Below are 25,450 nucleotides of genomic sequence, written 5' to 3'. Positions count from 1 at the left end.
AAATAATGCACTAGATGGTTTTCCATTGCCTTTGCCAATGTCCTGCCAATGGATGACATAATCATTGATAAAATGTGAGTACTAGGTTTTGTGAGTTTATATTTGGGTCGATAAATCAAACTCACTGGAACGACTGGAAGGCTCATTGGTAAGTTTCCTACCTCTGAGTTATCCTTGCCTGCCATATGCACCTGCATTTTCTTCTATACTCAGTAATGGTCTCTTTTTCTGTAACTAACAACCCTCCCCACCAAAAGTTCCCCTTTCCTTTCTGCCGTTCATCCAATCAAATGCGGTCTTTGTCTCTCTGTTCCCTTTTGATCCTCTGTCAGTCTGTGAAACTGCTGCCTCCTGTATTTTAGCACATCAGACTAGATTTCTGTATACAAGAAGAAGAAAGTTCAAAACAACTTATACAAAGAGAACGGAACTCAGTGGAGAGCATACCTCCGCCAGGCTGAACAGTTTGTTTTGTATCCCAATGATAGGCCGGATCTGGATTGGGACCTCAACCAAAATCTCATCGGCTTGTTCTTGTCACTTACCCAACTCATCCACCTTGTTTTTCATAAATCATCCACAACATTTTGAAATATCGTGCGTGATTTATATCGTTTTTGGCCCTATCACTCAATGGTGAAAAATTACTTGAAGAGTTCTCATATCTGTATTCGGATGTTCACCAAAATATAATCATTTCATCCTTGTCGTACACCCAACATGTCCACAAAATTTGGTCCGAACCCGTTCATAACCTTTTGCGACATCCTGCTCACAGACAAACAGACAGACAAATAAACAGCAAAAGACAGATAGGAGTGAAAACATAACCTCCATATACCTTCAGTGGCATAATAAAAAAGCAGAAACCATGAAGTTTAAGACCTCAGAGAAATGTCCATGTCACTCCGCTGTCAAAGAGTTTTCCAATGAGGTATAGAAAAGCCATGAATATCAAGTGGTATTGTGTGAATGGCTGACAAACAGAAATGTCAGAATAATGATAGTAAAGCGCGGCGTTACGCGCGCTGCTTGTGAGCAAGGAGGAAGCGGACAAGCGGTAACATATAAACGCCTTTATTCAAGACTACACTGTAACACTGTACCGCTCCGGGCTGGGCGCCCGGTGTCTCTCCTGAGGCCACGCCTACCCCTCGGACGTGGCCACCGCCCACTTGGTGCGTGGAATGATGTCACCACGCCAGTGGGCTTTTGTGTCCGCCACACGCGCCCCCCCAGAATTCCCGCGCACCTGGAGGGCCAGTTTGCGGGGCAGACGAATGACCCGGCCGAAGCGCCCCCTGGCGATCGGCGGCGTCCGGGGTGCAGGGATGCCAGGTGGGATGCCCCTGGCTGCTCCTGGGATGGGTGCAGGACCGGGGGGCGGCGGGGCTGGGCGGTGCCGGGGGTCCGCCCGCAGGAGGGCGGCCCCGACGTGGGGGTCGGGCCACTGGCGGTGGATGGTCCACATCGAGGTGGGCCGGCTTGAGGCGGTCTACCGAAACGCGGTCAGGAGTACCGCCGATGTCCAGGGTGAAGTGCTTCGCCCCGGTCTCCAGCACGCGGAAAGGCCCGTCGTACGGGGGCCGCAGTGGTGTCCGATGGGCATCGTGGCGGACGAAGACGTACTCCGCCGTGCGAAGCTCCGGGGCGACGTGCGTCGGTGGGTGCCCGTGGCATGCCGTTGGCACCGGGGCGAACCTCTGGGCGGTCTCTTGCAGAGCGGAGCGCTGCTGTGCCGCGGACCATGGTGCCGTGGAGTCGGGGAGGAACTCGCCCGGCACCCGCAGCGGTTGCCCGAAGACCAACTCCGCCGCGGATGCGCGCAGGTCCTCCTTGGGCGCCGTCCGGAGGCCCAGCAGGACCCAGGGGAGCCTGTCGACCCAGCCGCCGTCGCGGAGGGTGGCCCGGAGCGCGGCCTTCAATGAGCGGTGAAATCGCTCACACAGGCCGTTAGCCTGGGGGTGGTAGGCCGTGGTTCGGTGCAGCCGGACCCCGAGCCCCTGCGCAACCGCCCCCCAGAGCTCTGAGGTGAACTGGGGGCCGCGGTCGGATGAGATGTCTGAGGGGGCGCCGAACCGGGCGACCCAGGTGGCGATGAAAGCCTGCGCGACATCGGCCGCCGTTGTCGACGCCAAGGGCACGGCCTCCGGCCACCGGGTGGTGCGGTCCACCATGGTGAGGACGTGGGTGAAACCCCGCGAGGGGGGCAGAGGTCCCACCAGGTCCACGTGGACGTGGTCAAACCGGCGTTCCGGCACCGTGAACGGGGCCAACGGGGCCTGGGTGTGCCGGTGCACCTTGGCGCGCTGGCACGCGAGGCATGTCCTGGCCCAGCCGCGGACGGCCTTCCGGAGGCCATGCCAGACGAACTTGTCGGCGATCAGCCTTTGGGAGGCCCTCGCGCCCGGGTGGGACAGGCCGTGGATGGCGTCAAACACCTGGCGCTGCCAGCCCGCGGGCACAATGGGGCGAGGACGCCCGAGGGAGACGTCGCACAAGAGGGCCGCGCCCGCGCCGTCGAACGGCACCTCGGTGACGCGGAGGCCTGTGACGGCGGTCCGCAAGGCCTGGACGTCGGGGTCAGCGGCCTGGTCCGCTGACATCCGGGCATAGTCGATGCCGAGGTGGACTGCGTGGGCGACGGCCCGGGAAAGGCAATCCGCCACCGGGTTGTCCTTCCCCGCGACGTGCTGGATGTCCGTCGTGTACTCGGACACGGCCGAGAGGTGACGCTGCTGCCGGGCCGACCACGGCTCGGTGACCTTGCCCATCGCGAAGATCAGCGGCTTGTGGTCGACGAAGGCAGTGAACGCCCGGCCCTCGAGCAGATGGCGGAAGTGCCTGACCGCCAAGTGAAGTCCGAGCAACTCGCGGTCGAAGGTACTGTAACGGCGTTCGGGCGGGCGAAGCTGCCGGCTAAAGAACGCCAGCGGTTGCCAAGCTCCACGCACCCATTGCTCGTGCACCGCGCCCACCGCGTAGTCCGAGGCATCGGTGGTGAGGGCGATCGGTGCATCGGGCGCCGGGTGCGCGAGCATGGTGGCGTTAGCCAAGGCGAGCTTCGCGCCCGTGAACGCCGTGTGCATCTGCTCGGTCCAGGTAACGTCGCCTTTGCCCGGCTTACCTCGGAGAGCTTCGTGCAGGGGGCGCAGGAGCTGGGCGATACGGGGCAGGAACCGATGGTAAAAGTTCACCATGCCCAGGAACTCCTGCAGCCCTCTGATCGTGCGGGGGCGCGGAAACCCCTTCACCGCCTCCACCTTGGCCGGCAGGGGGACGGCTCCGTGCCTGGTGACACGGTGCCCCAGAAAATCGATTGTGGCGGCGCCGAACCGGCACTTTGCGGGGTTCACAATCAGGCCATGCTGGCCCAGGCGTTCGAAGAGCGTGCGGAGGTGGCGTAGGTGCTCTTCGCGGGACGCGCTGGCGACGAGGATATCGTCCAGGTAGACGTAGACAAAATCCAAGTCGCGCAGGACGCTGTCCATCAGTCGCTGGAACGCCTGAGCCGCATTCTTCAGACCGAAGGGCATGCGCAGGAACTCGAAGAGTCCGAATGGCGTGATGACCGCCGTCTTCGGGACGTCCTCCGGCCTGACGGGGACCTGATGGTAGCCGCGTATGAGGTCCACCTTCGAGAAGAAGGACCTGCCCGCCAAACGGGCGGAAAAGTCCTGAATGTGGGGGACGGGGTAGCGGTCGGGAGTCGTGGCGTCATTGAGACGGCGATAGTCCCCGCACGGTCGCCATCCCCCGCCGGGCTTCGGCACGATGTGCAGCGGCGACGCCCAAGCGCTCTCTGAGCGCCGAACGATGCCGAGTCGCTCCAGGGTAGCGAACTCCGCTTTTGCCACCGCCAGCTTCGTCGGCTCGAGGCGGCGTGCCCGGGCGTAGACCGGTGGCCCGACGGTGGGGATGTGATGGGCCACCCCGTGCTTGACGGCCCCCGCCGAGAAGGTGGGCTGCGTGAGGGCCGGGAAACCGGCGAGGAGGCGGGTGAATGCGTCCGCTGCCGGAAGCGTACAGACCAACGTGGCCGGAACCGAATCGTTCGGCAAGCCGCTTGGCAAGCCGCTCGTTGAGCTGGGCAACGCACATGCGAGCGAGCTGAACGTCTCGGCCTGGACAAGCCGTCTGCGCTTGACGTCGACCAGGAGCCCATTAGCGCACAGGAAGTCCGCGCCAAGCAGTGCCATGGGCACGTCGGCGGTGACGAACGTCCATCGGAAAACCTGCCCTCCAAACCGCAGAGAGAGGCAGCGTTTTCCGTACGTACGGATGGGCGTCCCGTTCGCGGCAAGCAGCGCGGGGCCCCCACCCGCGGCGTGCTTGTCTGACATGCCGGCGGGAATGACACTCACCTGTGCTCCCGTGTCGCACAGGTAACGGCGCCCGGAGAAGGTGTCCGTTATGAACAGCAGGCTGCTCGAACGGCCGGCGCTCATCGCCACAATTGAGCGCCGGCCCGGGCGTTTCCCGACCCGTTGAAGGAGCATGGCGGATGACACCGCCGAGCTTCGTGGCCGAACTTGGCGTGGAACCAGCACCAGGTGGTGGAGCTGGAGGAGCGCGGCTGGCTCCGCCAGGCCGGTGGAGTCGACGGGTTTCCCCGCGGTGGCGGTTTTCGCCGCGGCGGTGGGCGGGGCGTGGCGGCGTTCACGAGGTGCGTATCAGCATGCTGCTGAACCACAGCGTGCTGTAGAAGATGATGCTGTGGAACATCAGCGTGCTGTAGAAGATGATGCTGTGGAACATCAGCGTGCTGTAGAAGATGATGCTGTGGAACATCAGCGTGCTGTAGAAGATGATGCTGTGGTACATCAGCGTGCTGTAGAAGATGATGCTGTGGAACAGCAGCGTCGAAGGCCGTGACGGCCACGCCAACGCTCGCCCGCGTGTCCGAAGCGGCGAAGTACTTGTCCGCCTCGGCCGCCAATGCTCGGGGTTCCGTTAGCCCGGTCCCGGCCAACGCGAGGCGAACCTGCGCTGGAAGTTGGCGACGGAAAAGCGCCCGGAATAACGAACCGGGGGCTTCGTCGCCCAACAGTGACAGCATATGGTCCATTCGGACCGACGGGCGCGTCTCACCGAGCTCGGGGAGATCCAGGAGGCGGTCGGCCCGTGCGTCGTCCATGAGGCTGAACGTGGCTAGGAGTAGCCGCTTGAGTGCCTCGTACTTGTGGCCGTCCGGTGGGTGGCGAAGGACGGACACAACTCGAGCGGCCGTGCCGGGCCCGAGGGAGGCGACGACGTGGCAGTAGCGCGTGTCATCGCCGGTGAGGTGCCGAAGCTGAAATTGGGCTTCGGCCTGGACGAACCAGACTTCGGCCTGAGCCTCCCAAAATTCCGGAAGTTTGACGAAGGCGGCCATGGCGATGGCGTCGCGTGTGGAAGGATCGCTCCGGCAGATCCAACGTCGAGGGTCACCAATAAAGCGCGGCGTAACGCGCGCTGCTTGTGAGCAAGGAGGAAGCGGACAAGCGGTAACATATAAACGCCTTTATTCAAGACTACACTGTAACACTGTACCGCTCCGGGCTGGGCGCCCGGTGTCTCTCCTGAGGCCACGCCTACCCCTCGGACGTGGCCACCGCCCACTTGGTGCGTGGAATGATGTCACCACGCCAGTGGGCTTTTGTGTCCGCCACAATAGAAACAGAGGAAAACTTTGGTATGAAGTGCAAATAACACACGATGAAATCACATCTCGTGTAAAAGTGAAGTGCGTCGTAGTGATATCCAAAGTAATGTAGTGTGACGGTGTGATTGGATGTAATGCAACCTATAGATGGACTAAAAAAAAATCAGTGATATCATAGTGTGGTGAATAATATGGCTCCTGGAAAGGAAATATCACATGACAAACATATGTAAATGAAATTGTTATCTCGTGAAGGCTACTCCATCTGAAAGATTATAACCAGACCATGTTTCAGCAGAAGTTGTGTGCAAGATTCTGAGAAGGATTTGTGTAACTGGTACTGTTGTTGATGATATAAGTGGTCAAGGAAGAAAGCCCAATCTTTCCAAAAGTGATGACAAGTACCTCATGGTATGTTCACTACCTCTAGGATACACGATGATCCTGTAGAGATCTTGTGAATGACCTATCTCAAAGTGCAGGTGATAACATCTCTTCGAGAACAGTAAGATACACATTTGGGCAAAGTGGTCTGAATGGATGCGTAGCTGTCCGAAAACCTTTGCCTTTCTTCAGATGACAAAGCTCAAGGTCACGCACATTCTATTCTAGTCCACAGGGACAAAATGCATGGTCATACTATCAATAGCTGTGTTTATATAGACATAGAGAATGGAAATCCACAATGTGGGCACTGGCATTATACAGCTGTAATGTCAACCATCAAACCATAGCTTTCGAGCAACAGGATGGCGACATGGACGGATTTTGCCTGAAAATCCCACCTGCATCAACTCCTGGAAAGTTCAAATCGGTCGATGGCAAAAAGTCGCAATTAACTCGATGACTGAGATTACAGACAGGGAGCGTAGACAGCATCACCCCAAAGGAGACATGTGCACAAAATCAACCTCAATTCGTGTATTATAATATAGATGCATGTAATTTAAGTGGTTTTAGCACTTTTCTGAGAGGTAAAACTGTGTTTGGTGATTCTGTGCTATGATCGATGAAGCTGGGAGCAATAAGCCACAGGATCGAATATGTACAAGGTGCAGATGTAATTAATTGTTCCTATCTGAGGTTGTTTGGTGTCTGGATTGTCTTGTTTGGCATTCCCATCAGAGCACATAGTTAATGATGCTGGGATCAAAAGTTCAAATTCTACAAACTATGTTGATTTGTCAAGTTTCCCAAAGTCCTCGTCATGTAAAAATACATTGATCTATCCCAATGTCCCCTGGAACAACAAAGTCAACCATGAGCCTTAGGCAATGTTATAAAAAAAAGTTTTGCCACCTGTCCGAAATGGTTAACATGTCACGATTATATAATTAGGCATTGGAGCATTTAATAGAGCATTGTGCTGAAGCAGCAAACTCTAGTTAGAGTTTACTCTTCGGGGATATATTTTACAAAGGCACACAAATATCATCATGCTATATAAAGAGAGTGTCTGTTCCACCGAAACAGTTTCTTAGCTAAAGTTACAATCCTGGATGGGTTCGCCCCACCGACACTGGAACTTTGGGCAGGAATTTGTAATTTGTTCATGGTACCGGCGATAGCTTGCCTGCTGTTGACGAAGGACACCGTGAGATATTTAACGTCCACCAACTAATGCCAGCAGATGGACTGACCAGTTGAACGTCTATCCGATGGACGGCACCCACATCATTGATGAGTCATAAGCCTTTTGAAACACCAGGACGACAGTTTATAGCTTGTCTGAGATTGGAACCAAGGCTACATACAGCTCAGGTCCGAGTGTGCATATGTCTGGGCTATGCTGCCACCACTCACAAATATGGCAGAATAAATGTTTTGCTCTTGTAATAAATATATATTAACCCCCTCCGCCCTCTCCCCCACATGCATATGTAATAAATATATGACCCCTTACATTAAAATCTGGTTAAAGCAACCAGTCTGTCTGCAACCCATCAATTAAGAGACATTGCTAAGTGTGATGTGCCATTTTGTGTGTTGTGCCATTTTGTGTGTTGTGCCATTTTGTGTGATGTGCCATTTTGTGTGATGCGCCATTTTGTGTGATGTGCCATTTTGTGTGATGCGCCATTTTGTGTGATGTGCCATTTTGTGTGATGCGCCATTTTGTGTGATGCGCCATTTTGTGTGATGCGCCATTTTGTGTGATGCGCCATTTTGTGTGATGTGCCATTTTGTGTGATGCGCCATTTTGTGTGATGCGCCATTTTGTGTGATGCGCCATTTTGTGTGATGCGCCATTTTGTGTGATGTGCCATTTTGTGTGATGCGCCATTTTGTGTGATGCGCCATTTTGTGTGATGCGCCATTTTGTGTGATGCGCCATTTTGTGTGATGTGCCATTTTGTGTGATGCGCCATTTTGTGTGATGCGCCATTTTGTGTGATGCGCCATTTTGTGTGATGCGTCATTTTGTGTGATGTGCCATTTTGTGTGATGCGCCATTTTGTGTGATGCGCCATTTTGTGTGATGCGCCATTTTGTGTGATGCGCCATTTCAGTGCTCAATTCTAAGCAGAAAGGTATCTGGCTGTAAACAGTCATCCTCGTGATTTTCAGGTTGCGAGTTGCACCATACGGCATGATGTCCTTTGGAGGGGTCATTTAGCTGGCTGCCCTGTCGACTAACACTCACTCGTGGATCTTAAAGAACCAACAATATCATTCGAAAAGAGTAAGCCCTTGTGTGCTGACTGCTTGACCAAGCTCCATTTTTCTGTTTCTTCATTCTCTGCTTGCTCGGCCATTGGTAAAACACGTTGTGCATCCCTTAGGAGGAAACCAAATCAACAATCTGATTAAGAGTCTCTTTCGGTCTGCAAAAACTATGACATGAATTATGGGTAAGGCATTATGGAATGTATACGAAAGAAGGTATCTGTCAGTATGCCCGTCGCTAACATTATAACCGTCGCAGTCACTAACATCAAGTTATTTCTGAGATGGGATCCACACAGACCTAATGGAAATAACCTGCTCACATCACTGTCCACGTTACGAAAGTAGGCCAACTCCAACAATTCAGGATTTTCAATCTTGTAAATATGAAGAAGATGAGTGATTCACACGTGGTGACATTCTGCCAAATGTGGGTACGGTGGTGGCCTATTTGCACTGGAATCATAGTCAAGAAGTTGTCTATTTAATTCCAACAGAAGACAGCAAAACGAAGGATTTGGATTCTAATCTTGAGGAAGTCAAACTTGTCTCAGGAGAAATGCCACGTCACTATCAGAATATTGGTTAAACCCAGCTGGGTCATGAACGACCTTTCTGGTGGGATAATTATCTGCCTGCTCTACCTGGCCTCGTCTCCAAGGGAGGCCAGTCCACTCAATATGGTTGAATCTTATTCCCTTTCCTTGCTCCAGGAGGTCGTTGGCCTGAATGACTATGGATTATACCCTTTTCCTAGACTTTCCACTTCAATCCATAAAGAGTTAAACACGAATGAAGAAAAACTGGCAGGAGGGTTGAATCATCACATGGCACCAAAATGTATTTTCAGAGAACAATTTAAAGCTTGGATATTGGTTAGATGTTGAAACTATTTCAACATCATGGGAAGGATTTATTATTACAATAACTTGCTCTTGAAATATTAAACATCAGAGGTTCTGTGATCAAACTTGAACCGAAATTGCTTGGGAGAAAATTCAAATAATGGACTTTGCTTTTTTGAGAAATACACTTTACTTTTAATCGTAAACCAAATAACTTTTTTAAGAAAGAGGAATGAAATGAATGAATGAATATGAATTGAATGAAATGAATGAATGAAATGAAATGAATGAAATCTCATCGTCACAATCGTCACATGAATGATCGTTTTAAGGCCATTTTAAAAAGTTTTTTTTAAGTTTTAAGTTTTTTGAGAAAGAGGAAGAGAAGGAATATTGGAGGAGGATAAAAAGAGAGATCTTCACAGGCTAGTAACCAGAGACCGGTAGTGTCATAAGGATTTGTGGCGCCCGGGGCCAAAGGTCAATACTAGCGCCCCACAGGCACTGGCATAGTCAGGAATTTATATTGGGGGGAGGGAGGGGATATGAAAGAGCTCAAAGCTTCCCCAGCAGGATCAGCAACAGAGCTGAGCTCCCCTACTCTTTCCGAAGAACACCGTGGATCTTTAATGTCCGCCAACTAATGCCGGCGATGGGATGCCCAGGGTAAAGTGCATTCGAGGGACGGCACACACATTGATGAATCACCCCACCTGTGAAGCATTGGGATGTCATTTTATAGCTGGGTAGCGATGCAAATCCAGGCTAGACAGCTTAGAGACTAGTGTGCGTACATCTAGGCCTTCCTGCAAGCTCAACACACTCGTTGAGGCTTTTTTCCCTCACACGCCTGTCGTCACCATACGTCATACAACATGGCGTATCTCGTGCGTACACACTGGCCGGCCTTAAGGAAACTCTACTCGTGAAAGAGGAAAAAAAACTAAGAAAGAGCACTGATTACAATTATCCTTGGATGGCTGCACACATTACAAAAAGAGGGTGAAATTATAGGAAAGTGGAGATTCCAATGCAAGACGTCGAAAGGAAAAGAGAGATGGACAAGGAAGTTAATGAACTACAACTGGACATGTCGTCCTGGTCGTCCACATCACAACGCCAGAGACTACCACCAAAAAGGGCAATTAAAAGTGTTCATGCAGGGTTTGGAAAGAAAAGGCAATTTATGGAGAGGGACGAAAGACATCAACATGAAGAACTACAACGGCACGAGTTAGAGCCAGTGTCGTATATAAAGAGAGTCTGGCCATCTTTTTTCTCACCATGGAGCGCTGTGATTGGCCGATTGCAGGTCACGTGTTTCCTCCCATTTGAACAGCTCTGACTGTGCTCAAGGAATACAAGAAAAGCTGTCTCACCCATTGCTCGGTCCTTCCATGTTTATAATCCATGCTATTGCTCCCATGATATGAAGGACAAACTGCTCCGAAGGTTGTACACCATAAGGCTACACATCTTTGCCTTGAAGCAACAAGACATTCGAAAGTGGACAATACAGGACGCAAAAGCTGGAGGCGAACTCGGCAGTAACAGTGAGACCATACGTGTCATCGTGAAAAAAATCTCATTGATCTGTTTCTCCTGCTGACTTTTTGACTGTGTTCCTGTCAAGCGCTCGGATTCCGGAGCACCATCCTACAACAATTGTCAGTGCTTGAATGCTAGATATCCATCCACAGCATCATTAGCCGTATCTGACAGGTCGTCATCAAGTGACGCTGTTCATCCCATCTATGACGCGCCCAAACTTGTACTACTAATGATGATGTCGGTTTAGAAATTCTGTTTTTCAATTCTCCATGTTTTGTCACAAGTGTCTTGTATTTTTTCATTAGGAGAAATCTGGAGGTGTAAGAAAAAACAGAAATCGGGCACGGGCGCTACTTTTGATTCACCCTGACTTTACACCTTACACCTCCAGATTTCTTTCTTTGGGGGCTCATGAAAGACCTTGTTTATCGTGAAAAGCCTCGTACCATTCAGAATTGAAGGCTCAAATCACTGCAAAGTTTGACGAAATTGATATCGAACTCTGCAAGCATGTGTGCCACTCTGTGCCTGCTCGGCTGCAATTGTGCATCGATCACGAGGGAGGGCACTTCGAAAATTGCAAGTAAAACAGCTTGGTACACTTCCGTAATAATTTTCCCCCGAATAAATGGTGAGATAAACATGTCAATCATTTACTTACACCTTCTTGTACACTGTAATACAAATGTCAAACAAACAATCAACTGACAGAAATATATATATATATATATATATATATATATATATATATATATATATATATATATATATATATATATATATAAACAGAAATCGGGCACTACTTTTGACTCACCCTGTATATAGTATATATATATATATATATATATATATATATATATTATATATATATATATATATATATATATACATATATATATATATATATATATATATATATATATATATATATATATATATATATATATATATATATATATATATATATATATAGTTGTGTGACAAGGTGCCCAGGTTGCCTTGAAAGGCTCATTTTGGATATGGAGGAAGTTTATGGAGGCACGTCGAACGATGTAGGTTGAGGTTACGGAATAGAAATGGAGGTGTGTGTGTGTGTGTGTGTGTGTGTGTGTGTGTGTGTGTGTGTGTGTGTGTGTGTGTGTGTGTGTTGCAGGAGTGGGTCATGAGTAGGTGTGGTTTTGAATGAATGGTTTTGCATGTTTGCATAAGTGGTGCATGTTTGTAAGGGTAGTTGGTTGGTTGTGTGTGGTTATTTTAAAAAATAAAAATTTGTTACTATTATTATTTCTTATTTTGTTTATGTGAGTGAGTGGGTGAGGGTGTGTGTTTTTGCATGAATGAATTTTTGCATGAGTGTGTGTGTTTTTGTATGTTGAGTGGTGTATGTTGTAAGGGTAGGTGGTTGGTTGGTGTTGTGTGTGGATGTGTGTGTATGAATGATCTGGTGTGTTTTGTTGGTGAGTGGTGAAGGGTATAAAGGTGGGTGTTTGAGTGTTCCACCATGTTCGTTTGGTGCTGTGGAGTGGATGCGAGGCGCCGTCACGAGTGAACGAGTTCTGTTTCTCTGCCGGTGTTTTCGTTTCCTGTATTTTGCTGTGTTTGCAATTATTTCTTATTATTTATTTATTGCTTTGATTATTGCTTGTTTGTCCTGCATTTTCGTTAGTCTTTTCCGTCCCTGCTTTCCCCCATCCTTCCTCCTGTTTGGGGGGCGTTGCCCACCAGACAGGGGGGAGTCTTGTGCTCCCCTTCGTCTCCCGTCCCTCCCTCCCCCCCCCCCCCCCTCCACCCCGAGTGTTGTCCTCCGCCCCTCCCAGAACCCCGGTATGGCGAGCAGGCGCCATAATTGTGTCCGGTTTCGGTTTGTTGTAGTGGATTGCAGTGTGCCGGCTAGAGATAGATTCGGTAAAGATGTATTGTTGGGTGTGCTGGGGTTCAAGGCTGTTGACTTTTTCTGCCTGATCTCCCTCGCCCATGGCTTCGACGTGTCCTTTCAAACGGGGCAGGGACTTGCCGAGTTCTGGCACCGGTGGGCTACCGCTCGGTCTGCTGGGAAACTGGCAGACTGGGCGGTCGAGGCTCTCTCAGAAACACAGGAGAGAGTCGTGACCGTCCACCTGTACAACGAAGGCGTGAGTGACTATGATGTCAAGGTTTGGCTAAGTCGATACGCGGACATCCGAGGCCCAGTACGGCTCGTCCGGGACGGCATCGGTATTTGGACCGGGACTCGGCAGATCCGGGTAAAGCTGCGGACGAGGGAGGACGGCACGGCCACCCATATCCCTAATGGAATTATGGTTGGGATGGACCGAGGCCAAGTCTTTTACGTGGGACAGCCGAAATTATGCCGCCGATGCGGTCAACTTGGCCACTTGATTACTGGGTGTACAGCGAACATCTGCACCCAGTGTGGCGAGTTGGGACATTTGAGGGAGCGCTGCACCCAAGCGGTGCGGTGCAACCTCTGTGGTGCGCCGGGGCACACTTTCCGCTCCTGCCCACAGAGTTACGCGAGCAAGATGCGTGCTGCTGCGGGCGGGAGTGGGGGTGTTGCTCCAGGGACAGGGGACGGTGTGCCCCCAGGGACAGGGAAAGGGGACGGTGTGCCTCCAGGGACCAGGGGGGGTGTTGCCCAAGGGGTGGGGGAGGGGGTTGCCCAAGGGGTGGGGGAGGGGGTTGCCCAAGGGGTGGGGGAGGGGGTTGCCCAAGGGGCTGGGGAGGGGGTTGCCCAAGGGGCTGGGGCGGGGGTTGCCCAAGGGGTGGGGGAGGGGGTTGCCCAAGGGGCTGGGGAGGGGGTTGCCCAAGGGGCTGGGGCGGGGGTTGCCCAAGGGGTGGGGGAGGGTATTGCCCAAGGGGTGGGGGAGGGGGTTGCCCAAGGGGAGGGGGTTGCCCAAGGGGTGGGGGAGGGGGTTGCCCAAGGGGTGGGGGAGGGGGTTGCCCAAGGGGTGGGGGAGGGGGTTGCCCAAGGGGTGCAGGAGGGGGTTGCCCAAGGGGCAGGGGAAGGTGTTGCCCAAGGGTCAGGGGAGGGTATTGCATCTGGGGTCGGGGGGGGGGGGGGGGGACTAATGTGTTTGTGTGTGTGTCAGCCCCCCGCCCCGTAGAAAGTAAAGGGAGGGAGGTGGAGGGAAAGGAGAACATGGAGGAGGGAGGGTTAGAGCAGGACCTGGATGTGGCTTCGCCGTGTGTCGGGCCCACTGCGGTGGGAGGGGAGGATGCACGAGGAATGGTGGCTCCGGTGGCGGGGTCAGAAGAAACATCCTCGGTGCCAGAAACCCCGCTGCCGGAGGCTGGAAGTGATGGCTCCTCCTCCGGCTATGAGCAAAGTGACCCTGGACAATGGATCGAGAAGAAGCGTCGGAGGAGGGGCCAGGACAAAGGGAAAGCTCCTCTGGGCAAAGCCCCACAGGGAAAGAACACAAGAACGTCAAAGAAGAAAACCCCTGTGGGGCGCAGAGCCCCCCGTGCATCAAGCGACCCATCCAGGCCTGGGGGATCGCCTGCTCGTGGTAGGGGTGGGGTGCAGTCGGGGTTGGCCGCAGCAGGTCTCCGGGGGAGGGCCCAAATGCCGTCTTCCCCTGAACGCTCACGTTCCCGTTCCCCCGTGAGTCGTTCCCCACCCGTTGACCTCACCCCTCCTCCGGGGGCAGCTGTGGCCATGGGCCTCAAGGAGGGTTTGCTCGCGGAGGACTGGTGGCTTTCTTCCCCGGGTGGCGGGCGAGGGGGGGTAATTTATTTGACCCCCGAGGAGGAGGACCTCTCCCTGCTACCCGGGGAGAATGTCTGCATAGATGGGGACTGGCTCCCGGGCACCCTCGTGGCTCCCGGCTGCGGGAAGAACCGCAGGGGGAGGAAGAATGGTAGCTCGTCGTGTCTTGGCAAGGAGGGAGGAGCTTCATAAGTCCTATGACTCCCCTTTCATGGTTTGCACTAGTGTTGGTGATTAATACACTAACACCTATGAGCTTTAAACTAACGAGTTTAAATGTACGGGGAGTCCGTACCACGGTCCGGAGGATCGCTATTTTTGAAGAACTGCGCAATTTTGAATGGGATGTCTGCCTGTTGCAGGAATGCCATATTCCGCACGGTGAGTATGGATACCTCCGTGCAAATTGGCGGTACGGAGAGTCGTATTGGTCCGGCAGCTACACTAACAGGGCGGCAGGATTAGGGTTCCTTATTAAGAGCCCGAATGTCGAGGTCCTTAGTTTAGAAGAAATTATCCCGGGACGGTTGGCCGTGCTCAGGGTGGTGGTGTCCTCGACCCCACTGACCCTGGTCAACGTGTACGCCCCAACGACGGGGGAAGAAAGAGTGGAGCTCCTGCGCCAGTTGGGGCCCCTCCTCTCCACCTCTGGCCCCGTGATCGTCGGGGGAGATTTTAATATAAGATTGGACAGGTTGCCCCTGGGGCCATCGGTGCGGGCTCTTAACGGGCTTGTTCAGGATCTTAGGTTGAGGGACACGGGTGCGGAAAGGAATGAGGTCACCTGGACCGATGCGGCTGGTACCAGTCAGGCTAGGCTTGATTACATCCTTTTGACACCAAATTTTGGCGACCCGGACCTGGTACTTCACACGGTGGCATTTTCAGATCACTGTCGTTTGTCTCTGGGTATTGAATTAAATGGGGTGCGCGTCCCCGGCGCTCTGGACTCTGGAAGCTTAACTGTCGCCTTTTGCAGGATGACAGTTTAGTGCGTGCCTACGTTCGGAAGTATAGGGAGTGGGAAACGGTTAGGTGCCTCTTCCCTACCTCGGCAGCCTGGTGGGAGGAGGTGAAACGTAGGACCATAGGGTTTTTCCGTACGGCCGGGCGAATGAGGGCCGCGGGGAAACGAGAGCGTTTGAAGCGCATGCAGGCATACCTCCAGCGCCTGCATAAGAAACTTTGCGAAGGGAGGGACGTGTCGGGGAAAATCCGCCGGGTGAAGGGGAAGCTTTTTTGCCTCCTCGAAGCCAGGGCGAGGGCCGTCATCTTCCGGAGCAAGGTGCAGGCATTGGAGGGGAACGAAAGGTGTACCAGATTTTTCTTCCAACGATGTGCCAGGCAGAGGGGCGACTTGGCCCAGGTTAATGTGGGGGGAGGCCGTGTTTCGGATCCGGACCAAATTACTGAAGCAGTGGAGGACTATTACTCCAGGCTTTTTGAAAAACGACCGGTTGACCAAATCCAGATGGCCGACGTTCTCGGCCATCTGAGGAATCATCTGAGCCCCGAACAGCGGGAGCGATTGGAGGAGCCGGTGAGCCTGGAGGAATTGACCTCCGCTGTTAGGGATTTGGCCGCGAATAAAACCCCGGGTGACGACGGCCTGCCTGTGGAGTTTTATCGCCGCCTTTGGCACGTCCTTGGCGAGGACTATCTGCAGGTAGTGAGGGAGCTAGCCACCTCTGCGAGGCTTCCAGATTCGATGCGCCGGGGCGTCGTAAACCTCGTGCACAAGAAGGGTGATCGGGAGGATCTGTCCAACTGGCGCCCGATCACTTTGTTGAATGTCGACTACAAGATACTAACAAAGGTGCTGTCTAAGAGGGTGCACGGTGTCATGGTGGACCTCGTGCACCCGGACCAGACTTGTGCTGTTCCGGGACGCAGAGTGTCCGACAGCCTGGGCCTGGTTCGAGAGGCGATCCAGCTAGCGGAGGAGAGAGGCCTCCCACTGAGCATAGTCAGTTTGGACCAGGAGAAGGCTTTCGACAGAGTGTCACATGAATACATGATGGCCGTTTTGGACCGTTTTGGCTTTGGGCCAAATTTGATGCATTGGGTAGACCTGATGTATAGGGACGTTGAAGCCCGCGTTTTGGTCAACGGACACCTTTCGGGAGCCTTCCCAGTTGCTTCTGGGGTCAGGCAGGGCTGCCCAATGTCACCAGTCCTTTTTGTCCTTTGTATTGAACCGTTTGCTTGTGCACTGCGAGCGGACCCATCCTTCCCTGGGTTGTGGATTCCCGGAACCCATGGGGAGCGCCTAAAGGTGAGTCTGTACATGGACGACGTGTCGGTGTTTGTCACCGATGCAGTCGCCATGTGCAGACTGGTGGGTCTCTGCGAGCGTTTTGGGTTGGCCTCCTCTTCTAAAATCAATCCTCAGAAGAGTGAGGTCATGCACTTTGGTCGGCACAGGACGGGCTCCGGCCCCCCTTGCCCGTACACGGAGCGGAGAGATCGATTAAAGATCCTCGGGGTCTGCTTTGACCCAGGCGGCGTGGCCGCTGAGAACTGGCGAACGGTCATTGGGGGATTGGAATTGGAGGTCGCTTCTTGGCGGTCTCGTCGCCTAACCATGGAGGGGCGAAATTTAGTTATCAAGAATGTTTTGATCGGTAAGTTGTTGTATTTGGCGAGAATCTCCCCACCTCCTCCTGCGGTGGGACGGGCTCTAGAAAGAATAATTTTCACTTTCTTCTGGGGTACCCGAGCAGAGCGCAGGAGTAGGAGGGTTGTGAAGATGAGCCCGTCCTTGGGTGGGAAGGGTGTCCCCTGCCCGGTGTTTGTATCTATGTCTGCGTTTGCGTGTACTCTCATGGAGTTATTCGTGTCTGAGGACCCGGGTCGCCGGCTGGCGCGGGACTTTCTGTTCTTCTTTCTGGGGCCGTCCGTCGCGCGGTTGGAAGGGCGGTCCCTCCCGCTGTCTCGGCCTTTTTCTGGGTCGTGTCCGGGGCATTTCCGGATGTTTGAGGGGTTCGCCCGGGAGCAGGGCCTGTTGACCTGTCGGCCCATCGGTTGGTAGTTGTCGCGGGTCCTGGATCACTTGCGCCCAAGGGAGGTGCTGCGTGAGGTGCGTATCCTTCGCGGAAGGCCTCTCGCAGAACGTACGGCGAGAAAGGTTTGGGAGAACGTTTCGGCTCGCTGTCTCGCCAACGACCAGAAGGACGTCGCGTGGCAAGCCGCCCATGAGTGTCTTCCGGTCCGGGTGTTTCAGTTCCAGAGGGACCTGAACGTGTCGGTCCAGTGTCCCCGACCCGGATGCACAGGGGACGAAACCGTCAGGCATGTCCTTTGGGACTGCCCTGTCGCCGAGGGGGTCTGGTCGCTTGCGGCTGGCCTCCTCGAATGCTATGTGCCTTGGCTGGTGATGGTCAGCCGGGACGTCGTTGCGTTTAGCGGGCTCCTACCACAACCAGTGCCTGTCCGCAAGTGGCGGCAGGCCTGGAGAATGGTCTGTATAATCAAGACCGTCTTGTGGCGAGCAAGAACCAGAGGTTTCCATACCAGGGTGTGGTTGGATCCTGGGCAGATATGGGGCATGGCCCAATCCTGCCTCCAAAGGTACAGGCTTGGCGACAGCCTGCGGGCGACAGGGCGGGGTGCTGGCCGCAACGATGCGTCAGGTGTGTCGTAAAGCCCTCCCTGGAGCGGAGAATACGGCCGGGCTTTTCAGTGGTGAAGGGGGGGGGGGGGTCCCGCGGGAGGTTACTTCCAAATGTGCGGGCGACAGTCATGTGCAGCCGTAGTCCCTGACCGAGCTTGCCACCCGGGCTCGGAAAGGTTGGGGGTGCTCCGGCAGGTGTGCTTGCGGGCCCTGTCGGGCGGTGATTCTCATTGGGACACTCACGCCTCGTGGGCAGCTCAGGGAGCCGGGGCCTTCCTTGTGGGGCATCTTCCGGGTGGGCCCTCCCGGGCGCGGCCTGGGGAGGGTGGGGGCAGTTGGGTTTCCTTTTGTTTGATCTTGATTTTGCCTTGGTTTGATTTTTATTTTCTTTCATTATTATTTCCAGCGGTGGGTCGAGCCCTCAACGTGTTCGTGGCTGCATGTTCCCGGCTGCGGTTAGCAGCCGGTTGTTGATTTCGGTATGCAAAGGAAAAAAGGCCCCTTGACCCTTATTGTTTTAAGGTGTCCCTTCTTTGGTTGTTTTCGGGGGGGTGGGAGGGGGGATAGGGTCTTCTTTCCTTTCTCCCTCCCCTTTGGTTAGTTAGAGTTAGGTGTCTGCTGCCTGGGGTGGGAGAGGGGTTTTTGGGGGTTTGGGCTAGGGATGATGGACTTTGGTTTTTATGATTTATGGTTTATTGAGTTTGATTTGATTTTCATTTTGGTCTTTGAACCTTGTTTTCTTTCGTTTCTTGATCTTTGGTTTGCTTTCTCTCTTTGATTTCCTATTTATTGTTTGATATCTTGTTTCTTGGCTTTTGATTTCTTGGTTTTTGATTTTCCTGGGTTCTTGTGTGGTGGTGATGGTGATGGGTTTATTGATGGATTGATTTTTGAGCGTGTTTTTTTACCTTTTTTTTATAATAAAAAAGGCCTCGGCCATAAAAGAGGTGTTGCTGTTGTAGTCTGCGTTCGCACTGGCTGGGGGTGGGGGCACAGGGGCGGATCCAGGAATTTAAAAACGTGGGGGGGGGGGAGGTGCATTAAATTGTAGCGCTGGGGTCGGATGAAGGGGGTACTGGGGGTCCTCCCCCAGGAATTTTTAAAAAATTGATCGTCAGAAACGCCATTTCGTGCATTCTTGGAAGTTTCTGCAGTTCCTTGTGTTCTTTCCTGGTCCAACAGTTCAACAGATTCGCGATGAATAATGGTCAGATAGAGGAACTGGTTAAACGACTTGCCCAACTGTTTGTTCTGTTATAAATTGATGAAGTGTGTGTGTGTATGTGTGTGTGTGTGTGTGTCATGCGTGCGGCATGTTTTTTGTGTAGTTCTACTGGAGCTTTCTGATATGGAATTTCTGATTTGTGTTGTTCTTGCGAAATGATTGTTATGAACTCCTGAGTGAATTAGTCTCATTAACTACAAATAGTCCAGAAGAATTCCCATGTTTCTAAACGTATGCCATGTTAAGGTGTATAGAGCAGCTTAATAGGTCCTTCCTTGGCATGCCATTCTCATTAGTAAATAAATAACAAAAACAATGATAATATTTAACAAAGCATTTATTCCAACTCAAGCACGACTGCAGGCAAGTATGCTGCAAGGCCATGAAAGCCGATGAAAATTTGGTCCATTTGGACCAACGGGCTCACTGGTCGTTATAAAAGACCTGTGCACTACCATGGTGTGAAATGATGGCGATGACAGACTGTGTGGTGGGCAAAGCCCGGCACCGCCATGCGCCAAGGTTCTGAAGCTCAAGGCAGGGGGTTCTCCCCACAAAGCCCGGCACCGCCATGCGCCAAGGTTCTGAAGCTCAAGGCAGGGGGTTCTCCCCACAAAGCCCGGCACCGCCATGCGCCAAGGTTCTGAAGCTCAAGGCAGGGGGTTCTCCCCACAAAGCCCGGCACCGCCATGCGCCGAGGTTGTGAAGCTCAAGGCAGGGGGTTCTCCCCACAAAGCCCGGCACCGCCATGCGCCGAGGTTGTGAAGCTCAAGGCAGGGGGTTCTCCCCACAAAGCCCGGCACCGCCATGCGCCGAGGTTGTGAAGCTCAAGGCAGGGGGTTCTCCCCACAAATGAGATCAGATAGGACAGCGGAATGTGAATTATTTTATGAATCGTAAATGTTGCTATTTTGGAACAGACGGCGCTTGTGTTTCTGAATGAAAATGTCACACACATCATGTGGGGATATGGTGAAGTCATGGTGTATGTTCATGAGGGCCAGAGATGCTATCCGACTTTGTCCCATGGAATTTCTTGGGAAGGTCTTCAGACGACACAGGCAACAAAATGAGTGTTCGGCCTCACGGGAGCCTACAGGGAGGGTGCATCCAATATGGAGTAGGACTTTGATGGATGGAAATTCGTCTCCATCCACTGCGCAGAAACAATCCATGAATGTGCTTGGAAGCGTGTTGTTGGGCTTCCTTCTCCAAAACACCTGCCAGTCTCTAAGCTCATTTATCAGTCCTGCTCGATGTTCCATGTCGTTTTTCCAACGCAATAGCTTCTGATGTAGGGCTGGAATGTCGCAGGTATCGGCGATTATTGCAGATGGCATCAGCAGAAACAGATCACTACCTTCCCGATTTTCAGCACAGAATCGGGTGTCCATTTCCTGGCTGAGGTGGTTGAGAAATCGAATGCACATGTTTCTGAGGTGGAAGAGCAAGGGAGTATTGGCGGCGGTGTTTGGACGATGGATTTGTCGTTTTACAACTCTCGGCATTGTGACGTCACCTCCTCCAGATTCTATCATGGCCTTAGCGTGATCGAACCACAGAGAGAATTCAGTTTCAGCATTTGACCGTAGTTGAGTGATCGCGTCCTTCTTGTCGTCAATCATAGAGTATTCCTCCAGCACATCCATGCCGTTGTGTTGCAGAGGGGGGGGGGGGGGGGGGGGGGTGAGTGCGCACCCCCTGCACCCTCCTCCTGGATCGAAGGGGGGGTGCGCACCCCCCCCCCTGGATCCGCCCCTGGGGTATGTACGCATCCAGGTGTAGTTGCTGCATGTGGATGTGTATGTGCCCCTGCTGGCCCACCTTAGCTGACCGTATCGAGGTTGAAGGGCTGAAACGGGATGATGCTGAGGACCTCGACTGAGGACCCGGTCAGTGCAGCACACTTGTGACCAGGTGTGTTTTGAACTTATGTTTGTGCTGGTGCTACCAGTGACTCCCAGGAAAGACTGGGTGGCGACCAGGAATATATATATATATATAGATAATGACCTTATCTCTCAATGATGAAGAATCATTTAATAAATTAATAAACTCTCAGATCTGGATCTTCACAGAAATGAAATTGATTAGTCCTTGTCACAAACACAACCTGTCCACCAATCTTCGTCCAGATCCGTCCACAACGTTTTGAGATATCATGCTGTATATCGTGTTTGGCCCAATCTCTCAATGGTGAAGAATCACTTTAAAAATTCTTGTTTCCGGATCCGGATCTTCCCGAAAATCTAATAATTTCTTCCTTGTCACACACTCAATCTGTCCACCAAGTTTCGTCCAAATCCGTCAACAACCTTTTGAGATATCCTGTTCACAGACAAACAAACAGATAGACCGACAATGAAAAAGACAGGGGGTGAATACCTAACCTCCGCCGATCTTTGGTGGCGGAGGTAAAAAAGAGTGATTACCAGTTATTGCATTGGTGAGTGAACACAGTGCCTGGGGTGTGTTCTGATACTCCGTGAGCAGCTATAAACGCCCATCGAGGAACGTTTGGGGTCATGACACAACGGCAAAGATCTCGAGAGATGCACTTTCCATCCTGCAGCACCTGCCTCGGAATGCAAGGGTGAACAGTCAGGGTGAGAGAACAAGGTGGTAACATCAATTGGCTTTCAAGCACACACACTTCAAACAATGGTGATGCTCCCACAACACAAAAGGAATTTCTTCCTTCCTGCTTCTTTGGTATAGCTCCACAAGCAAAGAAGGAAGGTGAAGATTTTACAAATGGCATTTGTTGGGAATGCCTCACTGCTCATTTAGGTGAATGCAAATCCATCACCACTCTCTCTCCCCACGTGCAGAACCTAAATCTGCGGGCAGTGTGATTAAAACCCGGAGTTCAGCTGTGGTGAGCCTCACTGCATTTATAAAATGCTTGTAGAACTTGGCTGGTGCGTTTCACATATTCCATGAATCATTATCCAGGATTTCCCATTTTCTTTGCACCTCACAGCCTGAGGGCAAGGCATGGGAAATTAATCGAGCAAAAAAAACCTCTATATAACCAGGCTGCACCTTCATTATATCAATTGTTCTATGTCTGAACCACCTTTAGAGGCCATTTCCCCCCGCAGAGCAGGGGATGGCCTTTTTCGGGCACCTTGGTCCCCTTTTTGAAGCAATGTTTTATGGTCGGATGCCCTTCCTGCCGCCAACCCTGTTAGTCGCCTCTTGCGACAAACAGGGAATTACCAGTGAACTGGTACTCAATTTGCTGACCTCAGAAGGATGACAGGCTGAGTCAACCCGCCTGGTGTTAATTCAGCAATCGACCGGGATTCGAACCCAGGATCCTCGGATCCCAAGCCGGCACCCTAACCGCAAAGCCAACACCAGGCTTAATTGTTCTATGTCTGTCTGTTATTTTTTATTCTGACACATTTCAACTATAGGGTCACGCTTTAATGCACACATTCAGGCAAACACTTTTCATGGGATCTATTCGAGATCGAGATCTCTATACAGAGAGGACACAAGAATGGCTCCAAGAAAAAGAAACCCGAATGCTTCTTTTTTTGGCACTAATTATCCATACTTCTATCAATCATGGAAATACTTCTGTCACCTGATCTGCTGGGCAACGACATCCAGGCAGGCAGCCCTCGAAGAGGCAGGCAGTGTTTGCCGAGAGATCGGCACACAACGCCGGGCAGGTGTTTGCACAGATAGAATACACCTTGCCCTCTGGACATTGATCTGTCACTAGGAATAAAGATGATATCAGAAAATTATTACAACTTCAAACATATAAGCACATAGTTCATGCGGTGAGTATGACAGATATAGCTATCATTGAAAGTGAGTTTTTGCCTGTGTTGCCTTTTTATCCGTAACATTTAGCACCAATCTCAAGTGGTCCTGTGTTCAATGCTCATTTGACTTCATGCATCTTTAAGGAGTTACCTACTTAGAAAAATGAGTAGTGGAGGGAAGGAGAGAGAAGTAAAAGGTGGTGTGGAATGGATAGAAATAACGTGTGTGGTGAGAGGCAGCATGCGCATGACAAAAGTGATGGGGAGGAGTCAAAAGCTTCCATTTATTACGTACATAATAAATAGATAGGGTCAAGTCAGAGGCCCATCCAATTCAGATGCTCCTCTGTGCTGGAGGTCTAAATATCTCCGAGAATGACCAAATCTATATCGGAATTTACACTATACTACGTGTATTACCACTTACGATCCCCCGAGGATAGCCCAATAAATAAACCAAATTTTGTGGTTGCTCGTGCGTGAAGGCAGGAAAACGTTTCTTTACAAAGGGCTTATTAAAAGGTATGTGGGGATAAGGATGGACATTGGACAGGATGATAAATAAATGAAAAATCACTCATAGAGCGACACAGGGCAAAAGAGAACAAAGCAGAATGGCACTCGGTAGAGCATCCTTTTGACCTCACAAATAATTGGTGGTTGAATTCAGTGACCTGATATGCAAATCGTCTTCAAATTTTAAGTTAATCGGATGAAAATTGACAATTTTAGAAATTTGGCCTACCGGTATGTTGACTTTTTGGCCTATGTTGACCTCAAATATAATTGGTGGTTGAATTCAGTAAGCTGATATGAAAATCCTATTCAAATTTCTGTAATTTGATATGAAAATCCTAAGTGGACATGGATTTTAACTCCTCTGGGATGCCTTACTAGCATGTGGCTGGTCCTGCAATTGGCCACCTACTGGCTGTGGTCACAACCGGCCATCTTTTGAGCTGTCCTGCATTGCGAGGCGGTCCCTCTTTATCCACCCTCAGCCACAGCGTCGCAGCTGATTTCAACCGCCATGGCCTGTAGTCTTCTGGCCAAATGGGCCTGATGTACATTTAAATGTCTTGTGCCACAAGTCCTCCACCTGGCCTCGGCTGTATGGGAGGATTACACAACACGGCCCTACGATATTCTGCCCTATTGTTTACAATCACTGTCCCCATCAGTGCACATATTACATATGACTTACCCCCACCAGAACCTGAATACCAGAGTAAATTCTACCCTACTCGAGCACACGGTCTACACTATTCTTAGCACAATCTATCTATGGAACCCACCATCCAAATAATGATGGGACTGAGACATCATCATACAAAAGCTTACTGTACCTCTTTGAGACGTGAAAGCAGTACAAACCTGAGCTACAGTTATGGTTGTTACAGGAGCGTCGTTCGATCAGAAGTTCGTCACACACTATAGATGAACCCGTCGAATCTGCCACTTCAAAAGAGCGGTTCCGAAAGGTAATGCCACCACCACAAGAAGAACTGCATGAACTCCACATCCCCCATTCACCGAGAACACATTCGTCTGGAATGGCACAAACAAAGGCATTAGCAATCAATTGATCTGTAATCAAAGGCACAAATAACAAACACTTAGCTCATCATCTATCTATAATTCCAGTAATCTCTGTCTGTACGTTTGTACGTTTGTCTGTGACCGCTGTTTCTCGACAACCACGGGTCCGATATACTTTTAACTTGCCAGGTATATTGCTGGGGACCCGAGGATGTGCCTTTTCAAGGTTTCATATTAATCGGACAATTACTTACCGAGCTATGTCCAAAAAACGATTCAACCAATCAGAGAGCAGCGAACGATCGCGTGTGCCGAACGTGGCGGGCACACTCTGCCTCGGATGGCACATTTGAGAGCGTATTCATTTATTTCACGTTTGCAAACTATGTTGGCGTTAAACTATGTTTTACAACTAATAAAAACGAATTTGCGATTCATTCGCTTTCCTGCGCGTTTGTGCACGCGATGGCGATTTCTTTACCAAACTCCGGAAGCCGTTCGCTTTGGACCAAACCATTGCATGTAAATAGAGGGGGGGGGTTCTGTGGTCGTTGCGAATGGACCAAACCATTCATGTAAATAGAGGGGGGGGATTGTCACTGTACTCACAAGCCGTTCGCCGTTCGCTTTGGCGTTGCGAATGGACCAAACCATTTCATGTAAATAGAGGGGGGGGATATAATTTTAGATAGATATATAGTACGGGCATATATATAGTACGGGCATGCCCTAGTCTATCTATAATTCCAGTAATCTCTGTCTGTACGTTTGTACGTTTGTCTGTGACCGCTGTTTCTCGACAACCACGGGTCCGATATACTTTTAACTTGCCAGGTATATTGCTGGGGACCCGAGGATGTGCCTTTTCAAGGTTT

The 25,450-nt window shown here is 51.6% G+C and overlaps 1 protein-coding gene across 1 annotated transcript in view; it reads right to left on the bottom strand.

The window, feature by feature from the left end:
• The window catches only part of LOC137429455 (SCO-spondin), a 444,698-nt gene that overhangs the window by 38,669 nt on the left and 380,579 nt on the right, over window positions 1-25,450 (bottom strand). The window contains exons 101-103 of the mRNA XM_078781076.1: window positions 24,411-24,584; window positions 22,850-22,986; window positions 21,687-21,829 (exon numbers count right to left, since the gene is read on the bottom strand). Of these exons, the coding sequence (XP_078637202.1) occupies window positions 21,687-21,829; window positions 22,850-22,986; window positions 24,411-24,584 (454 nt within the window). The remainder of the gene's footprint in view (window positions 1-21,686; window positions 21,830-22,849; window positions 22,987-24,410; window positions 24,585-25,450) is intronic.

The sequence above is a fragment of the Myxine glutinosa genome, chromosome 6 (genome assembly GCF_964187855.1).
Source record: "Myxine glutinosa chromosome 6, kmMyxGlut1.1, whole genome shotgun sequence".
Taxonomy (NCBI): Eukaryota; Metazoa; Chordata; class Myxini; order Myxiniformes; family Myxinidae; genus Myxine; species Myxine glutinosa.
Note: the sequence above shows the minus strand (reverse complement) of the source record. Positions and strands in the feature narration are given on the sequence as shown.